This window comes from Halyomorpha halys, unplaced genomic scaffold, assembly GCF_000696795.3.
Source record: "Halyomorpha halys isolate HHAL.00 unplaced genomic scaffold, Hhal_1.1 Scaffold975.1, whole genome shotgun sequence".
NCBI lineage: Eukaryota > Metazoa > Arthropoda > Insecta > Hemiptera > Pentatomidae > Halyomorpha > Halyomorpha halys.
In genome coordinates, this window is record NW_027109741.1 from 240,325 (window position 1) to 259,026 (window position 18,702).

The 18,702-nt window shown below is 30.5% G+C and overlaps 1 protein-coding gene across 1 annotated transcript in view; it reads left to right on the forward strand.

The window, feature by feature from the left end:
- Positions 1 to 6,285, forward strand: part of LOC106687514 (UDP-glucosyltransferase 2-like) — a gene marked incomplete at its 5' end in the record, with an annotated part of 13,134 nt that extends 6,849 nt beyond the window's left edge. Inside the window, 3 exon segments of the mRNA XM_024361971.2 lie at positions 278 to 503; positions 3,262 to 3,481; positions 3,916 to 6,285. Coding sequence (XP_024217739.2) covers positions 278 to 503; positions 3,262 to 3,481; positions 3,916 to 4,210 — 741 coding nt within the window.
- Positions 6,286 to 18,702: the final 12,417 nt, after the last annotated feature.

An 18,702-nucleotide genomic window follows, 5' to 3' on the forward strand; every position in this document is an offset into this window, starting at 1 on the left:
ATTATTATGCAAATATTTACTATACTGGGATATGAATCATTAATTCATGTTTGTGGATAATTTGGTGTTTAACACAAGATGTCTTGAACTTAAAACATTTTTTTTTAAATTATTATAGAAATAATTTATGTGGTACAATATTAAAATTATTCTTTTACATTACAATTAATTAAACAAATTATTTTTTAAATAATCATTTTACACTATTAGTTGAGCAGAATGCTAAACAGAGGTATGATTTAAACAATATATTTACTATTTTTTAAAATTATACTAGGATTTGCAAACGTACATGGACCAAAGCAAGCAGGGTGTCATTTACATGTCGCTTGGTTCCAACGTAAGGGTTTCAGACGTCGCCAATGAACACATACGTGAAGCCTTTATGAGCGTCTTCAAGGAGCTCCCATATAACGTCCTCATGAAGTGGGAGACGGACTACCCTGGTAAATTACCTCCTAACGTCAAACTCTCCGATTGGTTTCCTCAACAGGACATTTTGGGTAAGTGTTTCAAATAAAATGTATTAAAGCTATTGCTCAAATATTTTTCACAAGGTTAAAGATAAATAGAAAATAAAAAAATTATTAGTGCTGATTATTACATATCATTGCTCAATTAAACGATGTAAAATGCGTTGAATCATAATCAATTTGGCTTTGGTTTATTTTGTATTACACCTTAGTCGTAGCAATAGTCGTTTTTCTTCAAATTTTCTCATAACGTTTTAGTGTTTTTCCGAAAAATGGTAATTAATTAAACAATCCTAAGAGTTGAAAGGTGTCCCAAAATTGCTGAGGTACAAGGGTGGAGATTTTTTCATAGTTTCAGTGGGGTAGCTTAAGAAAACGCGGTGATTAAATCGCAGTTTTTTAAGATTTAATTTTAGGGCAAAAGAGACCTCTAGAGATGAAACTTGAGTAATAGGAATATCATGTCAGTGCAGATATTACTGCTATGTTTGAATACTGGCAAATCTTACAAAAAAAAAAAAAGGTTAATTTTATTGGACATTGGACGTATTCCAAAGACAGTACCGTACACTGTACTTTCTTAACTTAGGTCGTTTTTCATACTTTTCTGAAGCTATTAGAGGAATTAAAAAATAGCCACAGTTCCTACGGTACTATCCATGGAATAGTTCCAATATAAAAAAGAAAAACATATTTTTGTCTGATTTACCTCTAGCAAAGTCTACCTCTAGACTCTTTTACTTGGGTAAAACTTATTTCGCTATTTTATTTTTTTTAACTGTTCAAGAAATTACAAAATTGGGTTTTGTGCATTCTAAAACCTAATGAAGCCCAAATATAGCATGGAATTTGTTTTTAGTTGTTTAGGTATTTGTTATACCAGTAAAGCACAAGTTATAGTCAGTTACTGTACTTGTTACTGCGATATCAGCTGACTGGCCCTATCAGCTGATCGATGTCTATATTAGCGAACAGAGTGTGCCAATAAAGTTAGTTGTGAATAAGCCATCCGTCGTGTTGTATCGATTACCCCTCTTCCTTTTTTTTTCATCATTTTGATCTGGAAACATCTCAACTGGTAACGAAAATCACGAATTTTGGATACTAATTTTTAGTCTAAAGAAATTTATTTTCCTTTCTACTCTCTGAATTATGGCCAGTACCGGAATATTGAGACCTGCAGTTCTAAATATCGAGTGTCTGAACTTTAACAACCCACCTCCAGCTGCAGCAAATCCACCTGTAGAAGCAAGCAACTAGCCTGTAGCTGCAGCGAACCAACCTCCGGCAGAGATTCAGCAAGCTCATGTCATGACGCTAGAATGGATCAAAGTTCGCATGACAACCGCCTAGGACTTAAGAAAGACAGTTTCCGACCTTGAAAGGTTTACCGGGGTGACGGGGGAATTAAGCTATTTCTTTAAAGGGGATGATCTACTGATTGATTAAATAGATACGAAGACAGCTGAAAACCTACTCGACAGTGAGAGTGCTGAGGCAATAAGGGCAACAGTTGTCTGCAGGCTGAAAAGAAGTATCCTTAATCAAATTAGAGCTGATAAGGAGACACCCTGGAGCGTGATCAAGGCGAGATTGATGAAGGCGTTTGGAAAAACACGGTGGGCCCCTGAGAGTACATATTAATAATGATTAGGGAGACCTAGAAACCGAGATAGTCTACTAGGCAGTTTGCCACGGAACTCCTGGCATGCTACAAGAGAATCGCCGATAAACTCAGCGAGATGATGGAGACAATCCAGGATCAGGTGCAATTCCTATCCAGTGTACTAAAGCTTCAGTTGGCAAAAGAGCTGGGGAAGAAGGAGGCAATGCCGAACAGGTACAGAAGACCATGGCAAGCAAAACCCAGAAACAATAGCCGGCAAGAGAACGTCACGAATGCGGCAAAATTAGGCACCTGGTAGTCCAGTGACCTCGAACTTATTATTTCGAGTGCGGAAACGAGGGACACATTGCGATACAATGTCCCTATGTATACATAAGCAGAGTTCGGACCAGTTGGAACCGGTGGAGGTTAACACCCAGATTCTAAGGCGGAGAAGAGTACCCCAGAGAAGAAATGAATCCGCAAGCAAGTCCACAGAAGTGAAGGGTGTCTCAGAGAATGAGGCAGACGGAAGGGATCTGAGAAGAGAACAGAGGAGCAGACAGAATGTGTGGAGGTGGACCGAGAATGAAAGAAGATCCGGGAGAAGATTTGAGATGCGTACCGGCAGAGAGGCGACCGCACATTGGTGAGCAACAACGTAAAGAGAGGAAGTGGTGGTCTGTCTCCATTGAAGACTGAAAGAGGACATTACGAGATCACGAGGATGCCCTTTGGACTAAAAAAATGTCCCTATGACATTTCAGAGACTCATGGACGAGTTTCTGAGGGGGTTGGATGAGTCCATATACCAAGTCTTTATGGACGATCTCTTGGTCTACGTTAGTGAGTATGCTCTAGGAACAGGAAACTATTAGAAATAGTTTGGGTGGTGGAGCATTTTCGGTCCTACATTTTTGGTGGAGGTACGGGATCTGATGGGACAAATAGGGACGATAGGGACAAGACAATAGAGACGATAGTATATCGCAAATTAGGTTCTAACCTAAGGGAAAGAGCTACAATGGTATGAGGTACTTAACTTATATATATATATATATTTATATATATATATATATTCCTTTATAGAAGAACCTGTGAAGGGTGAAGAACCTTTTAATAGTTTATTCTATGATTTATATCAATTTGGATTTTGTCTAACATATTTATAAATTTTTACAGCTCATAAGAATTGTGTACTATTTATAACACATGGAGGATACCTCAGCATATCGGAAGCCGTTCATTTTGGAGTACCACTTGTGGGAATTCCAATCTTTGGCGATCAAGCTAAGAATTTAGTAATTGTGGAAGACGCTGGATATGGAAGACTGCTCAGATACAGAAACATCACAAGGGATACTGTTGCTTGGACTGTTAATGAAGTCCTATCCAACAAAAGGTAAATTTAAGTATTGAAGAATCGAATAGCCAAAGTGATAATAGTGTGTAAATCCTTTTTATATTTATGAAGTTTTGTTAATATTAAATTGCATTCAATTTTAATATGATATATTAATGTGTATATTACACAACACTATGAAAATTAACTAGATATCATATGATAATATTTATTTTTTACTACGCCACAGGAAGGAAGCTATTATACCATTTTCCCTCTCGTAGTCCAATACAAATTTGCTTTTGCCTTAGTTGCTCCGCATCTTACGACAATAAAACGCATTTTATGGCAATATAACGCAATATAATTATGTACAAATTAATAATCTGTGTATATCCTAGTAACTCGACAGTTCTATAAGAGAAAAGAACAACGTGTATCTATAAATTTACTAATATACCTAAGATAACCTAATCCTATTCATAAATTTCCAGATACAAGGAGGAGGTGATGAGAAGGTCTAAAATGGTCCGGGACAGAAGGCAAAGCCCCGCAGAGGAAGCCGCTTACTGGGTCGAGCACGCCATCAAGTATCCCAACGTCCTTACACCAAAAGCAGCTACTCTATCTTTCGTACAGCTTCATCTTATTGACATAAAGCTGTTCTTATTGGCAACAATGATAAGTCTACTATGGGTTACCTGCAAGCTGCTCAAGGCCATTGGGGGCCTTTGCAAGTCAAAAAAGAGAGAAATTCCAGAAGCAAAAAAGAAATTAAAGAAAAATTAATTAGGAATATGAAATGTGCTCAAGATGAAATTTGTGATATAGCTAGTTAGTCTGTGAAACATTCTAAAAGAATCTATTAACTAGTGCATCATTGCATTGGATTTATATAAAATATCGCTGCCCCAGAATAATAATAACACTACTGTAACATTATGTGAAATTGTATTTATTGTGTTGGTAGGCTCAAAAATGGATTCACCAGATGTTCTAAAACGTCATGATTGTACTTATCAAATTCCTTCATAGACAAATTTTCGAGCATTATTATGTTGACTTACAAACGTCTAGTAAATGGATTTTTGAACTCGTCGGGACAATTAAGTCAATTTTACAAAGTTAATATTTGCATTATTTATCTGGACCAGCGATACATAGTAGGTATTCTGGGAATTCAAATTCTACAAAACACGCATTTTTTACTTTACTGGTAAACCTTTTTTATTTTATTTTTAGAAACCTAGTTCATTTTATAATAGGGTTTTTATTTATTTAAATCATTGACTATTCATGTAAAAACTGTAGAGTCCAGAAATATTCAACTTGTTGAATTCACCCTTTTCACAAAATATCGTTGATATCTAGCTTGACAAGTTATCGGAGAAACCTGTGGGCGGAGCTTTGGTGGGTAGATTCTCACAAGGAGAGGAAATAGTTCTTTTAACATATCCTTGGGGAAAAAAAGTATAACAGAGGGACTAAACTGGCAGTAAAAAAGTTTTCGGCAGAAAAAAGTGAAGCCGAAAAAGGAGGGCTGATAATAGGCCAGGGTGGGGCAGAGGAATAGGTTTACATTTACGTTAATACTGATTCTTATTAAAGTAAATGTAAACCTAGGCACCGTGGGCGTGGCCTTTTTTGGATTCACTTTAGTTTTGAAGGAGAGTAGGGTTATGCTCCTCTGAACATAACCAGAATGCTGTCTTATTAATCAGCTATCAAGATTTTTTTTTTAACTTTTATTTTCTTTACATTTTTCCAATTACAGGTACTAATTCTTAAGTTTATTTTTATTTCAATCAATCAATAAAATAGTTTAAAAATTATAAATTTGTTTTTTAGTTTATTTATTATTCTCAATGCAACCTAATCGATGTATCAAATCGCAATTCAAATGCAAAAGAACACAAATGTCAATAGAAATTATTTTTAAAACTGATTAAAGATGAGGAATACCTATTATTGTAAATGTATTAATACATACATTTCTCCAAAACAGTTTTGACTTATGACATTAGTGTATAACTTGTGGAGGAGGTCATACCTCCTTTGGACTAATTTTACCCCTACATTGAATCACTAATTAAATTAATTCAGTTTAAGGATAAAATATTGTTATACAAATTAAGTTACGATAAACAATAACATAGCTGGTAACTTTGTATGTGTATGTTTCATTTTGTGAACCGAATATAAATATATGTAATGGCTCTATAGTGTTGGAGTAGTATTATTAGCTATTTATTGTTATTATTAGCTATTTATTGTTATTATTAGAAATTACGTGTCAGGTGTGCAATTTTATTTATAGTAGAATAATTAAAGTTATGTAAAAAACGGCGATTTTAGGAGTTTAGGCCTACGTGTAGGTTCTAATTGAAGGTAAATAAATAATTCTATCGTTTTGTTCTTGAAATTTGTAGCTCTAAATACAGGTTTTCTTATCATTCAAAAAATAAAATTATCTGACATACTACCAGTATAATATACTGTAGTTAAAAATTACCATCTCCTTTATTTTATATACAGAAAGATTTATACTTATTCATTTATGGTTTTAAATTCAAAAAAATATTTTAAGTGTATTTTTATTTAAAATAAATTGTTTCCCTTTATGTAGATTTATATTATTATTTCATTAAATCTTCGTAGTTAAAACCTTCCTCATTTTGTATCTTTTTTGGGATTTCCCAGAAGTATTTAGATGGAATATTTATTTTGTGGCAAGAAAAAGTTGTAGCTCCAACAATCAAACTTTTGTTCCATAGTCTGGAAGTTATTTTTGTGACTGAAAGTACTGTTCTTATATGCTGTAGCTATTGAGAAAAATTATAAAAAAAATAGACGTTTTCACAATACTTAGACTTTTGAATGTTCAAAAATTTTTTTTCTGTTTCCTTATAACTTTAAAAAAAAATAGGCAACTTCCTTTTCTTTTCAACAAACTTTTTTTTGGCAAATTTTTAACATTTTTTTGTTCATTATTAATAATTTATATTAAAAATTAATTATTGATGAATGATTATATTAATAATGTGGAAAATTAAGTGTAAAAACTTGAAAGCTAGTTTTTAATTTCAATATAAATTATTAATTATGAAAAATAGCTTTTAAGTTTTTACACTTAATTTCCCACATCAATTAAAACAAAACAAAAAAACTATAGCATATTAAACATCATTGGTTGAGTACTGTTTTAGTATAGTTAAATGCTAGTAGTTGATTTAGCACTTCTGTAATTTTGTAATATAATAGCATACAAAAAATCATGGGTTGAGTACAGTTTTATTATAGTTAAATCAGTTATGCTAGTAGTTGATTTAGCACTTCAGTAATTTTGTTGCTGTGACAGCATACAATTGTCTATACCTGCAAATTTTTCTTCTATATAATTATTTAATGCAATCCTTAATATTTTGAAGCAAATATCTGTTGAATCAATGTGCAATCTTATTCATGAACTCGTAAAATGTTTGTTTTAATTAATTCAATGTTAGCATTTCGGTCAATATGTGAAGTGTTTTGTTATTTATTTATAATTGTTATATCGATAATATTAGTTCAAGGACAATTTCTACTCTGTTTACTTCTTTTTATAGTAGATGTTTCGAGCTAAAAAAAAAAATGCATTCATACTCTTGAATAAATTTAAATTGAACATTTTTCCACAACAGTTATCCATTTTTGGAAAATTAATTATTTTTTGTTTTTGTCTCTTGAATTATAACATGTACTTGTCAAATGAAAATTTTAGTTTTAAAAGAAACAGTGAGTTTTGTGGTAAAATAAGGCTTTATAAAAAAAAAAAATCCTTTACTTCTCAGAAGTGGAAATTTAACTTTTCTAAAAAATAACTCGTCAATTGTGGTATAGTTTGTACATTTGTTACTAGTTAAAACTAATTCATTTATCATAAATATTTTAAATGATGAAATATGCCAGTGTTTTATTTTTTAATGCACTGGATCAATAAAATTTAACACAAGTTACTCACAATATACATTTTAGGAAAAAAAAGTGTTTATTTTTTTAAAAATATAATGTTACTTCTTTAATGTCTAGTTTTACTGATGTTTAGTTACAGATAATTTATTTAGCGTGAAAGGTTACAAAGTGATTTATTATTATCATAGACTAGAGATTATATTTTAAAATATTAATTTTCATTTTTAAAATATTTTATTAGTATAGTAGCAAAATTTTTAAAAATATGATATATATATGACCTATATATGATAAACAATGATCAATATAAAATAAATTAAAACGCACATTACCTTTGATCTAGGAACTAGAGAAGTTCGTTTTAAAGTCGACCCCACTCTATGCACCTAAACAATTTTAATATAATTAATATTTCTGCAATATATTACAAAATCAAAATATATTCAATCAAAGAAAAATTAATAAAACTATTGTTATTTATTGTTATTCTTAGCAGTAGCATTAATCACTTACAAATCAAATGTCATCATAGTATTTATAAGAAACGTATTGATTATAATTATTATTAAGATTTCATCTTTTCCAAAGAGCTGGGAAAATAAAATGAACATAAAATCATACATATAAAAAAAAATATTTTACTTAATATAAAGATGCAGAATAAAGATTTACAGAGGTACAGAATATATTTGTCAGTCGTCCCGGGAAATATATTTGAGCATTGGCGATGCGGTAACAACTAAGTACCCGTCAGGGGTTTCCAAAATGACCCTATTTGGTAGACTGGTTTCTCCAACAGGTACCGATACAAGTACATAGTTAATTGAAACTTAAGTTAACAGATATTTTTGAAATAATAATATGTTATAGCTAAAATGGGTGAAGATTTAGACTAAAATTTCAGAAAATAATTAATAAGATGTACAATAATCTTATTCTTTAGAAATGAACGACGTCAAGAGGCCAAGAGAGATTCAAACCACTACATCTGTCGTCATCGAACTTACGATTAGACTGAACAATTATATTGAAATAAAGGGGATTTGGGGCAGAGAGACAGCACAGAGATTCAGGAACAACTTACTTTATTATATAACTCCTCCGGTATATATAGACACAGAGTTGTTGATATAAACATGACAATCGGATGATATTTAATAGCAATAAGGAAACTGTCTAAAATCACTTCCATTCTCCTAATGGAACTTGTAATTTTGAGTATGATTTCAGGAAATAAATTTAATCAGTCGAAAGGAACAGACAATATCCTGATTGCTATTTAATATCATCTCATTGAACATACATCTATATTATTTCAGAACAATAATTTGTTGGTATATAGAAAGTTTATTCCTAGGAGAAATGCAACATAAAATGAACTTATTTGTAATTAATGATTTCGTCACAATATTGTTAGCTAAATAAGCACTCATTAGTTTCCTTCAAAGGTCGAATAACCTATCATCATCTTCTATTGGCTCTGCGATTCATTCAGAACCTTTTCCAATCCTCCCCGTCCAAGGTTGCCCCTTCCCTCCCTCTTAACACCCACCGTTCCGATGTCGGCTTCCAAATCCTCTTTTCAGCTTAGTCGCACTCTACCTCTTTCCTTTCTCGCTATAAAAAGTATAGCTCCCTACATTATTGTCCCAGACATTCAAATATAATACACGAGGAGCATATAATAATGCAGCTATGTACAGTGATAAGGAGAAACGTAAAGGTCACAGTGGAACCTGAAAATAACCAATCTCCAAAGATTTTCTATTATTACTTATATTCCGCCAGCGGTTCCTTACATTGAGGTTCGTCATATCGAGATTAGTATGGACAAAAATTTCATTTAGTTGCAAACTTGAATTTATTTTATTGTTTCTTAAATTTAATATATTTTATCGTGTATATAAATTATTTTGTTCTAATTTAACCAGTTCTTTAATATTTTTTATATTGATTTATATTTTTGTTTATATATAATTATATGAAGTATGCATTCACCTTAATGCCAGGAACACTTCACTTTTGCTTGGCTGGTTGGGTTTGAGTGAACTGTATATAAATGAAAAATAATACATGATTGGATGATAATGAAACTCTATTATATGAATTACATGTAGTGTAGGGGGTGGCCGAAAGAAAACATTTATGATTAGAGGGGTTAATCAATTTTGAATGAGAACTATGGAAAATTGTAGATATAATGAGGTGGTTGGTGATGATGTAGATTTTAGTGTTGCATTAGTGGACTTACTCCTTTTCTCTTAAATTCCCTTATTTTTTGATATCTCTCTCTCTCCTCTGCTCCGGGGGAACCTCCGAATCTCTCTAGTTTTCATTACCGAAGATTGTGAAGAAAAAAGAGAAAAAGGAACTGTGTTGGCAAAATACAAAAACAAGATGGTTCTCAATCCCGGTTGCTTCTCACTACAAAGAGCGCTGGAGGAGATGAGTTTTGACTGTTGGCCACATGGGGTGCTACTAATCCTATATATGGCAGCCCTTCCAATTCAACCTTTCGGCTGCCGTAGGTTACCCGGAACAATAATTGTATTTCTTTAATTTTTATTATTATTACTTTTAATTTATTTATTACTTTTTAATCTATTTTCATACCTTCGGATTTTTCAAGATCTAATTTTCTTTTAGTGATAGTATTGACAGTTCCAATAGAATCTATTGTGGATGCTCCTTGGTTCATATGAATTAGCAAATTGTATCGGGAATTACAAGGGTAGTCAATAGAGGATTAAATCAAAAAACGGTTCATAAAGTTCCACTTCCATTTACCGACAGTTAAAGGAGCAGTGACCAACACCTTGGGAAACCCAACCTCAATCCGAAGACTGGAGCTCAGGCTGCTGCAGGACATTCTGTTATAAATTCTATATTTATTAATTCTATTATTGACACTTCTTCTATTTTATTTATAATTAATGACGAAAAGATAGTTGATCGTGGATAATATATATATGAAAAGATGGTTGGAGGTACGATCAGAATATAACACAAATAATATGAAATAACTAATTTAATAGGGCCAACGTTTCGGCCAGAATTTCTAGCCTTCACCAGGGCTGCTAGTATCTAGGAGGTATCATATAGGAGTATTATATAGGAAATCACACAGCCAAGTGAGCCACTATCATACTTATTAAATAAGTTATTTCAGCTTATTTGTGTTATATTCTGACCGCAGTCCCCAACCATCTTCTCATATATTTATTATTAATTTTTTTTCCTCTTCGTCTTTTTTTCATATGAACGTGTTTTCTTTTATCTATTAGAGGGCAATTGTTTGTTTTGTTAGGTCTACGAATGTCGTTATTAATTTTAATTTTCTCTTTTATTAAGAAGCATTATTTTTATCTATTTATTTTATCTTGTTTTCTATTTAATTATTACGTTGTATATAGTTAGGGGTGTCTTTTGTACGAGACTGTACCACTCCCCCAATAATTAATTGAAAAAAAATGTAACGGTTATAACAACCGTATAAGACCCACCATGCCGATCTTATATGTTGATGTGATTTTTATAAATTATTAATTAAACGTATTTACTCATTATACCTACTTGAAGGAATGAGTATAAAACAAAATAGTGGAAGTTAGTGTAATATATTTTAAATGTAGTCAATATTAGCCTAAACATTACGTTTATAATTAACACGATAGTGTTCAGTTTTAAAGTCCAATTACTTTCATGAATGACGAGACAAAATTGAGAAAGTTATTGAAGTAATTAAGCCTGCTATAAAAACATTTAAACTTCACTAGTTAACATTGAGGATGGCGGTCATTTCAATACAATAACGAGTAAATATACTTGTTCAACATGGCGCCAAAAGCTTTAGCATTAGGAGTCTTAGTTTTTATAGTCGGTAATTTAAATCAAAAACGTTATCACTTTCTCGGTGGATGAAAGATGAAATGAATTTGTAAATAACCATGTTCAGATATTGAATAGAGTAGAAGCATCCCTCATAACGTTTTACATAAAAGGCGTTCTATTGATTAATTAAGTAAATCTAGGTAATAGTTAGACAGTACTTTCCAGATATAAAAAATATAAAATTACATTAATTGCCTTCGAATAACAAACTACTTAATAAATAGTAAAAATGTAAAGGGAAAAAATACATGAAGAAAGCCACTCTCCTTGGTTGGACTCCAAGGCCTCGTATATAAAAGATTATTCAGCATATAAACAGTTTCACTATTTCTAGAATTTGCCCCCTGAAGATTGTACTATAAGACCCCCATAGAATTATTTTATTGATTTGAAACTAATGAAATTAGAAATTGAAGCATAAAGACTATTGAAAAATCATGCTGATTTGGTTTTTCTTTTTAAAAATATTTTTCGCAAATTATGGGATGTTTCATCCTCTGGGCAGGTGGTGCCTCTTTTATCTCATATTCCTAAACCTAAAGACTTTTGTCAAAGGAAAAGTTTCATAAAATAATTTAATTTGAAAAATAAGATAGGAAGTTTTATTTCATTGGATTAGAATATCATTTCCAATAAAAATCCTTTCCCTCCGAAATTACTAATAGAATTGAGAGGCAACATTTTGGAAAGATTCATTAACCCCAGCAGGAATAGTAGCTACATTACCCACGAACCTTTACCTCCCATTTGCCCACATCCCTTCTGTTCAAACCCAGAACCTCTATTTAGATAATTCTTTCACCGTCTCCTTTGTTGGATTTGTTCCCTCTTTTTGGATCGTCCTTAAGGTCTCCTTTGGCTCTACTTACTTTGAACATCCATAACGATTTTCTTAGTTCTTAGAACTAAATATGGTTTCATTATCTGTAGAATTTATCTTAATTAATCAGAGGAAAAAAATGTGTATAATTTTTTCAATGAAAATAATGTGGTGTATTAAAAAAATGATCGTCTTATCAAAATCTCATTGAAATCCAATATTTCAAAGGGCCGTAAATAGTTTAATCCTATTTAATACTTAGGAATACTTAATAATCCCTTTTGAGCATTCTCTAAGCTTGTTTAATCCCATTTGACTTCTTCAAAAAAATTCTCAGTTTATTTACTTGTTTGAATGAAGAAACATGACAGTGTCCAAGGACATTCTCGTAATTTGAAGGCATTACTGGAAAAAAAAAATCACATCCGCTGAAGCAAATAGTGAAATTATTAAATATGAAGAAGGTGTCCTTGCCAGCGCACTTCGCGGCGTTGGTTTGAAAAATTTAGCAGTTGAGATACGACATTGGAAACAAAGAAAAGAAAGGCGACCATTACTGGATATTGATGAGGTTCTGCAAGAAGCTGTTGATTCAAATCCGACCGCAAGTACTCGCAAATTTGCCAGGGAGTGTGGTGTGTCGATAGATACTGTTAGTCGCTATCTATTCTCCAAGGCGAAGGTGAAAAAGAGCAGTGACTGGTCCCTCATGAACTTACTCCATAGCAATCACTTCCCATCGAACCAAAGAAAAAATTAAAAGAACTTCATGGGTTCGAACTCCATCTACTATATAGTCCAAACCTTGCACCATCGAATTATTACTCGTTTCGATCCATGGCCCATTTCTTTGAAGGGAAAAAAATTGACAATTTTGCGGCAGTTGAAAGTACGATCCAAGAGTTCTTCAACAGCCATCTTAAAGAATGGTATCAGCGTTGGATCTAGGAGATGGCTAGATCTAATTGGCTAGGAAATGGTTAATGCCGGTAGATAACAATGGACTATACTTTTAGTATTAATTTTATTTTATAAGAAATAATAATATAAATATTTGGTTTTAAAGTGGTCATTTTTTTACATTCAATTATAATGGAATTGAGTTCAATTATACTACATTACTGTCCTTCTTAGTCTGTTTGTTCAAATGGAATTTTCGAAACTCGAAGAATTTTTATTTCTTTATTTTTTTGCTTTATTAAGCTTAAATTTCAAACGTTAAAGTAAAAATTACGCAATGCGTAAGCAGAACTTTTACTTGAAGTGTAGTTGACTAAATTGATAACTGTGAATTGTACTGTCCGACGTAAAAAAAAAAAAAAAGATAACTGTTTAACCAACATAAACCTTCAACACAGGATATATAAACAAAAAAATTTTTTCCAATATAATAATATAATGAAACGGATAAGAGAGCTAACTAAAATTATACTTTTTATATTAAAACAGAAAATAACTAAAGAGATTCATCATGAAACAATAAAAAATGAATGAAAAATAATTATTAATAACATTAAAAAAGCAATTCAATGTACAATATAATAAACAAATAAATATTAAGATAAATGTCATATAACAGATAAAACACCAGTTTCATGATAAGGTTTAAAGATTCTTTATTTGAAGCCTAACAAAAAATTATCTTTTTACAAAAATATTTGTACAGGTGACGAAAAAAAAATTCTAGTATTAAAGGTTTGTAACCAAATCCCATCATTAATGAACTTTCTTGAAGTAGGTTGTGAACATATATAATTGAATGATAATTTTTACCGCAAACCAGATAGAATTAAATAAACAAATACGTTAAACATAATAAAAAAATATAAAGAAAATGAGTATAGGATAATTTTTATTTTTAAAAAGTAAGCTTCTTTATTTGCTAATTCTTCATTACTTTATTTTCTTACTTTTCTACATCGTAATGGATTATAGTGAAGTTCATCTGGCGCTTTCTATACTTTACAATTTCTCAATATATACATATACATATATACATATGAGATTCTAAGTCATTTTGTCCTTACTATCTCTGATCACTTGTTTCTTTAAAAAAAAAGAATATACATACATATGAAGATACGCCTAATATGATAAATTTTCTATTGAATAAAGCATGGACTAATTTATATAAAATTACTGCCAGCGTGAAAGAAATTACAAGATAATTAATTATTCAAACATTCAAAAAATTAATTCATCTATAGTACTAACAAGAATAACGGAAAAAGTCACTAATACAAAAATAGATATTACGACAAATCTTGTATTCAAAAACGTAGAACTAGATATTTTTATTAATAAGGAATCGGTTGTACATCTAATTATTTAATCCTAATCAGATTTTTTAAACCAGAGGTCCAAGATATTTTTCTTCACCTAATGAAGCTTATCAGATTCTTAGGATTTACAAATGATATCCTTTGAATATTTCTTAATATCTAACCAAAACTGTCAACAGTATATCGCATTACATAGCCCAGTATCTTCAAATTTTTCATAATCTCAGCACAGACGAAAGATATAATTATCAATATTTCATCTCGAGACAATATTTTTTATTTCATTGTCCCCTAAGGAACCCTATTTTTGGACTCGTATTTACTCAAATAAACAAAAATATTCTAAATGATCTGATTGTTGGTAATTGATAAAGAAGTTTAGTTTGCCAGTTAGTATTTAATAATCATTTATTGTTTTTAAGGCCATGTGTAATAATTAATTTGAAAATAGTATTATTATTTAATGTTATTAAATATATTTTATTTATAAATACATTTTATTTTAGAAGAAACTTGAGTATTTTATATTTTGAATTATAATATTTAAGGGTAAGAGAAACAGTTGCTAAAGGTTATTTTGCAGGCGTCGCCTAGCAACGCACCGACTAACTTCTTTTTAAAATCAGTTGTTGCTAATGAGTAGCCATTATAACTTATTACCAGCCCCGTCTGTGTTTATTGTTTGTGTGGATATTATGATTATTACAGTTTATTACCAGTCCTGTCTGAGTTTCAGTGTGGCCATTTTGGTTGTAAATAATTTCAATTGTTAATTTTGATCGAAACAGACCCCATCTGTGTCCATACAGTGCAGTTTGGCCATTTCGATGTTGATGCATCATGATTGATAATTTTGATCAATACACAGTTCACTGCGTTTGATGATTACCGTTGTGGTGAATAATTTAATTTAAATAAGTGTATCGAATACATCACTGTGTCAGTATAGACGTGGGCCCACTTTTGAAAGAAACGCGTCTATACCTTTGCACCAAACTGAAACATCTACAAAGATAAAGTTTTACTCATTTTTGTACTATTTCTGACCGCATTCCATTCTTTTCAGATTAGTTTTATCCAAAGGAGCAAATGTTTTCCGTATTTTATGTTACATACCATTTTATAACAAGTGCCTGTAATAAATAATAACTTTTTTATGGGTTCAAAGCGAAATGAATCAAATTAAAACAAACAAAAAAATCAATATTAACGTTTAATTAAATCATTTCAAACAGTGATTCAATATTATTAAAGATTTTTTTTCTTGTTATATGAATATTAATCAATTATTTTCAAAATGTTGCCTTTTTATAACCTTCAACTTTAAGACCCAAATATTTATGGTAATTAAAAAATAATTTTCAAGCCTTCTTAAGCAATTATTTTGAGGAGCAAGTTTCAGCAAATTGACTAATTTGCAGTTAAAATAAAAACTTTTTTTGATTTCAAATAAAAACCTTAAGAACAAACAAGTTTTTGTTTAGTTTTCATAAATATGAGAAAGCATATTAAAATCCAATTAAGTTTTTTTTCAATTTTTCGAATTTTCGTAGTTAATTATCAGTTTCCATCAGAAAAGAACTCATAAGAGATTATATGTATGACATCGCATTTTTTAGATATGTTGGTCTCTCCTATAAATACAAGGTATTAATAATCGATTGCATATAGGTTAATAAAATTTGTTTTTTAATATAACAAGGGATCATTTCATACCAATTACTGTGTTTATACCACTTTGAAGACCAAAAAGTTTACTTACTAATTATTTTAATCTTATAATATGAACAACTGTTTAATAATTTGTCAATAAAATATCCTTGAAATGTGAATACTGATAATTTTCCGATCAGATAAACTTCACACCTGTATTTAAACAACCAAACGTCAGCATTTACTTTATTGCAACAAATATGTGGGAGCCAAAGACTATCACACCTGATTCAAATATTATGCCAACCCTTTTTTTCTCCTTTTTTCCACTTCCAACACCTCTAGTTCAAATTTCTTACCAATATTTACTAAATCTGACAAACCCATCTTTTGGAACTCTATTCTTATTTCAGGCACCAGTGTTCTCTCTCTTCTTCCGTTTTAATTCTATATCAAAGTCCAAAATTGTATTTCTCCCTAATTATTAATGTTTTTCCTTCTATTTTCATGCGAAGAAGAAAAACATTTATTTTAACTGATTACAATAAATATATTTGCCCCATTTTACCTTCTTAAGTGCATGAGCACTGACTTTGATTTTAGTTCACCTTTAATGTTTCTTTTCGCTGTGACAACTGACCCCATATGTTACAAAGTATTTTTAGATTATTAAATCTCCCTAGGCTTCAATGTAAATATTCTTTTGCACTTCAAGAATCCATATATTTAGTTTTGTCGAAATTAAATTTTTTTAATTTTTTTTAGGATTAAAAGTTTATTTTTTCATAGCAACTTTAAATTGAAAGTATTGTAAATTCTTTGAAAGTATCAAATACTGATGTGTGTGTTCTGTCTGTAAATGCCATATCATATTATGCTAAGGTTCCTATGTCAGTTTTGATTATCATGTTAGTAATCAGTAATCATGGTAGTTTTGTCTAAGCAATATCCTTATGGTCACTACATGACAGTCTGTCAAATAGTTTATAAAACCTAATTTAACTCTAGGACTTTAATGTTCTTGTTAATGGGAAATCAACTTGAATCCACGACAAAAAAATATTTAGATCATAATTTATAAGTATTAGTTCGAAAAGTGACAATAAATAAAATAAATATTGGATCTTATCTGAAGATATTAGGTCAGAACTAAGCATTACAGTGTAAAACTATTTTTTGTTTTAAATACTGATAAGTAGAGATAAAATAAAAATTACTATAAGTTTTAATACTTAAATTGGAAAAGAAGTTTAACAACATAATGAAGCATATAATCGTTGATAATATGGCACATTTGAAAGCTCATTTTATGTGTTTGTGTTTGATATTGTTACATTTTTTTGAGGGGAGGAAGGAGGAAACTCCAGATGGTTTAGTTTTATTAAAAGAAAGGTTACAACCATCTGATGTTAGTTTTGGACTTATGTTTTCTGCAAACTTTATTTTGGGGCCTAGGGTAGAGTAGTTATATTAAAAGTTCACTTATTCTTGAAAAGTTTATATATAAAATTTTATTGCATCCGAATTTTGGTAGGACATGTTCATATTTCGTGTCTACAAATACAACACTTACGGCCTACACGATAAAAAAAACTTTCTTTAAATCAAACATGTTTATTTATGGTTATTATAGTTTGGCAAAGACTATAACTGGTATGAAGGATTAATGCATTTAATTTGGCGAGATTATTCGATTTGCATGTTTAATTTCTTGATAGGTACAAACAGAATTTTAGTTCGATATACTCTACTAAATAAGCATGAAGTTCATCCTCTAACCTACTGTCATAAAGTGCAACGGTAGGATCCATGTCGGTTCCGAAAATATGTCTATTTATTTTTATCAGTATTACTTGGTTTTACTCTGTTATAAGGTAGCCAAGTAGGTTAGCGATCAAGAGTTACATTTAAATATCGCTTTAAAAACTACATTTTTTAAAAAATGTTTTTGTTACACGTTCACCCTGCAGTTCATGTAATTTCTATGCAAACACAGAAGACAGTAATTAATAGATTTTGTTTTGAACTTGAATTTTATTGTTACATCAATCACTACAACATTGCAAAAGAATATATAAGTGATATCGATTAATAATTATTAATCTGATTTATCAATCAATAATAATAATAATAATCTTAATATTTCATTAAAAAAATGGTCATTGTAAATCACAATACTATAGTTTTCAGTATGGATCTTTGAAGTGAAATGTGATGTTGTTGTTCAATAATTAATATTGTGGAAAATATAAGTACCAAGCATTAAAAAAAAGGATGGGTTGGCACCATTTTTAGTATGTTTCCACCATTTGATTACCGTCAAACAACAATTTACATTAAAAAACTTTATTTTTTCGACATACATTTCTTTGAGCAAATTAACACTGAGAAACTCTGCTCCTCATAAAGGCTGATTACTTTTTAAAAACCGTTTTTCTTACCCAGCTTAATAAAAGAGGATTATTATAAATTGCAAAATAATATTATAGTCAGTATAGTGTTGCCCACCTTTACATTTAACTCAAATAAACTGATAAATAATAACTAACCGATTCCTTAAAACAAAATATATATATGTTTTTATATATGTTATTACCAGTTAATTTTCAGAAGTTATACTAGGAAAATTTTAAATGTCAATAGTAATCTAACCCCTCCATAATTTAGACACTCGTGGCTGATAA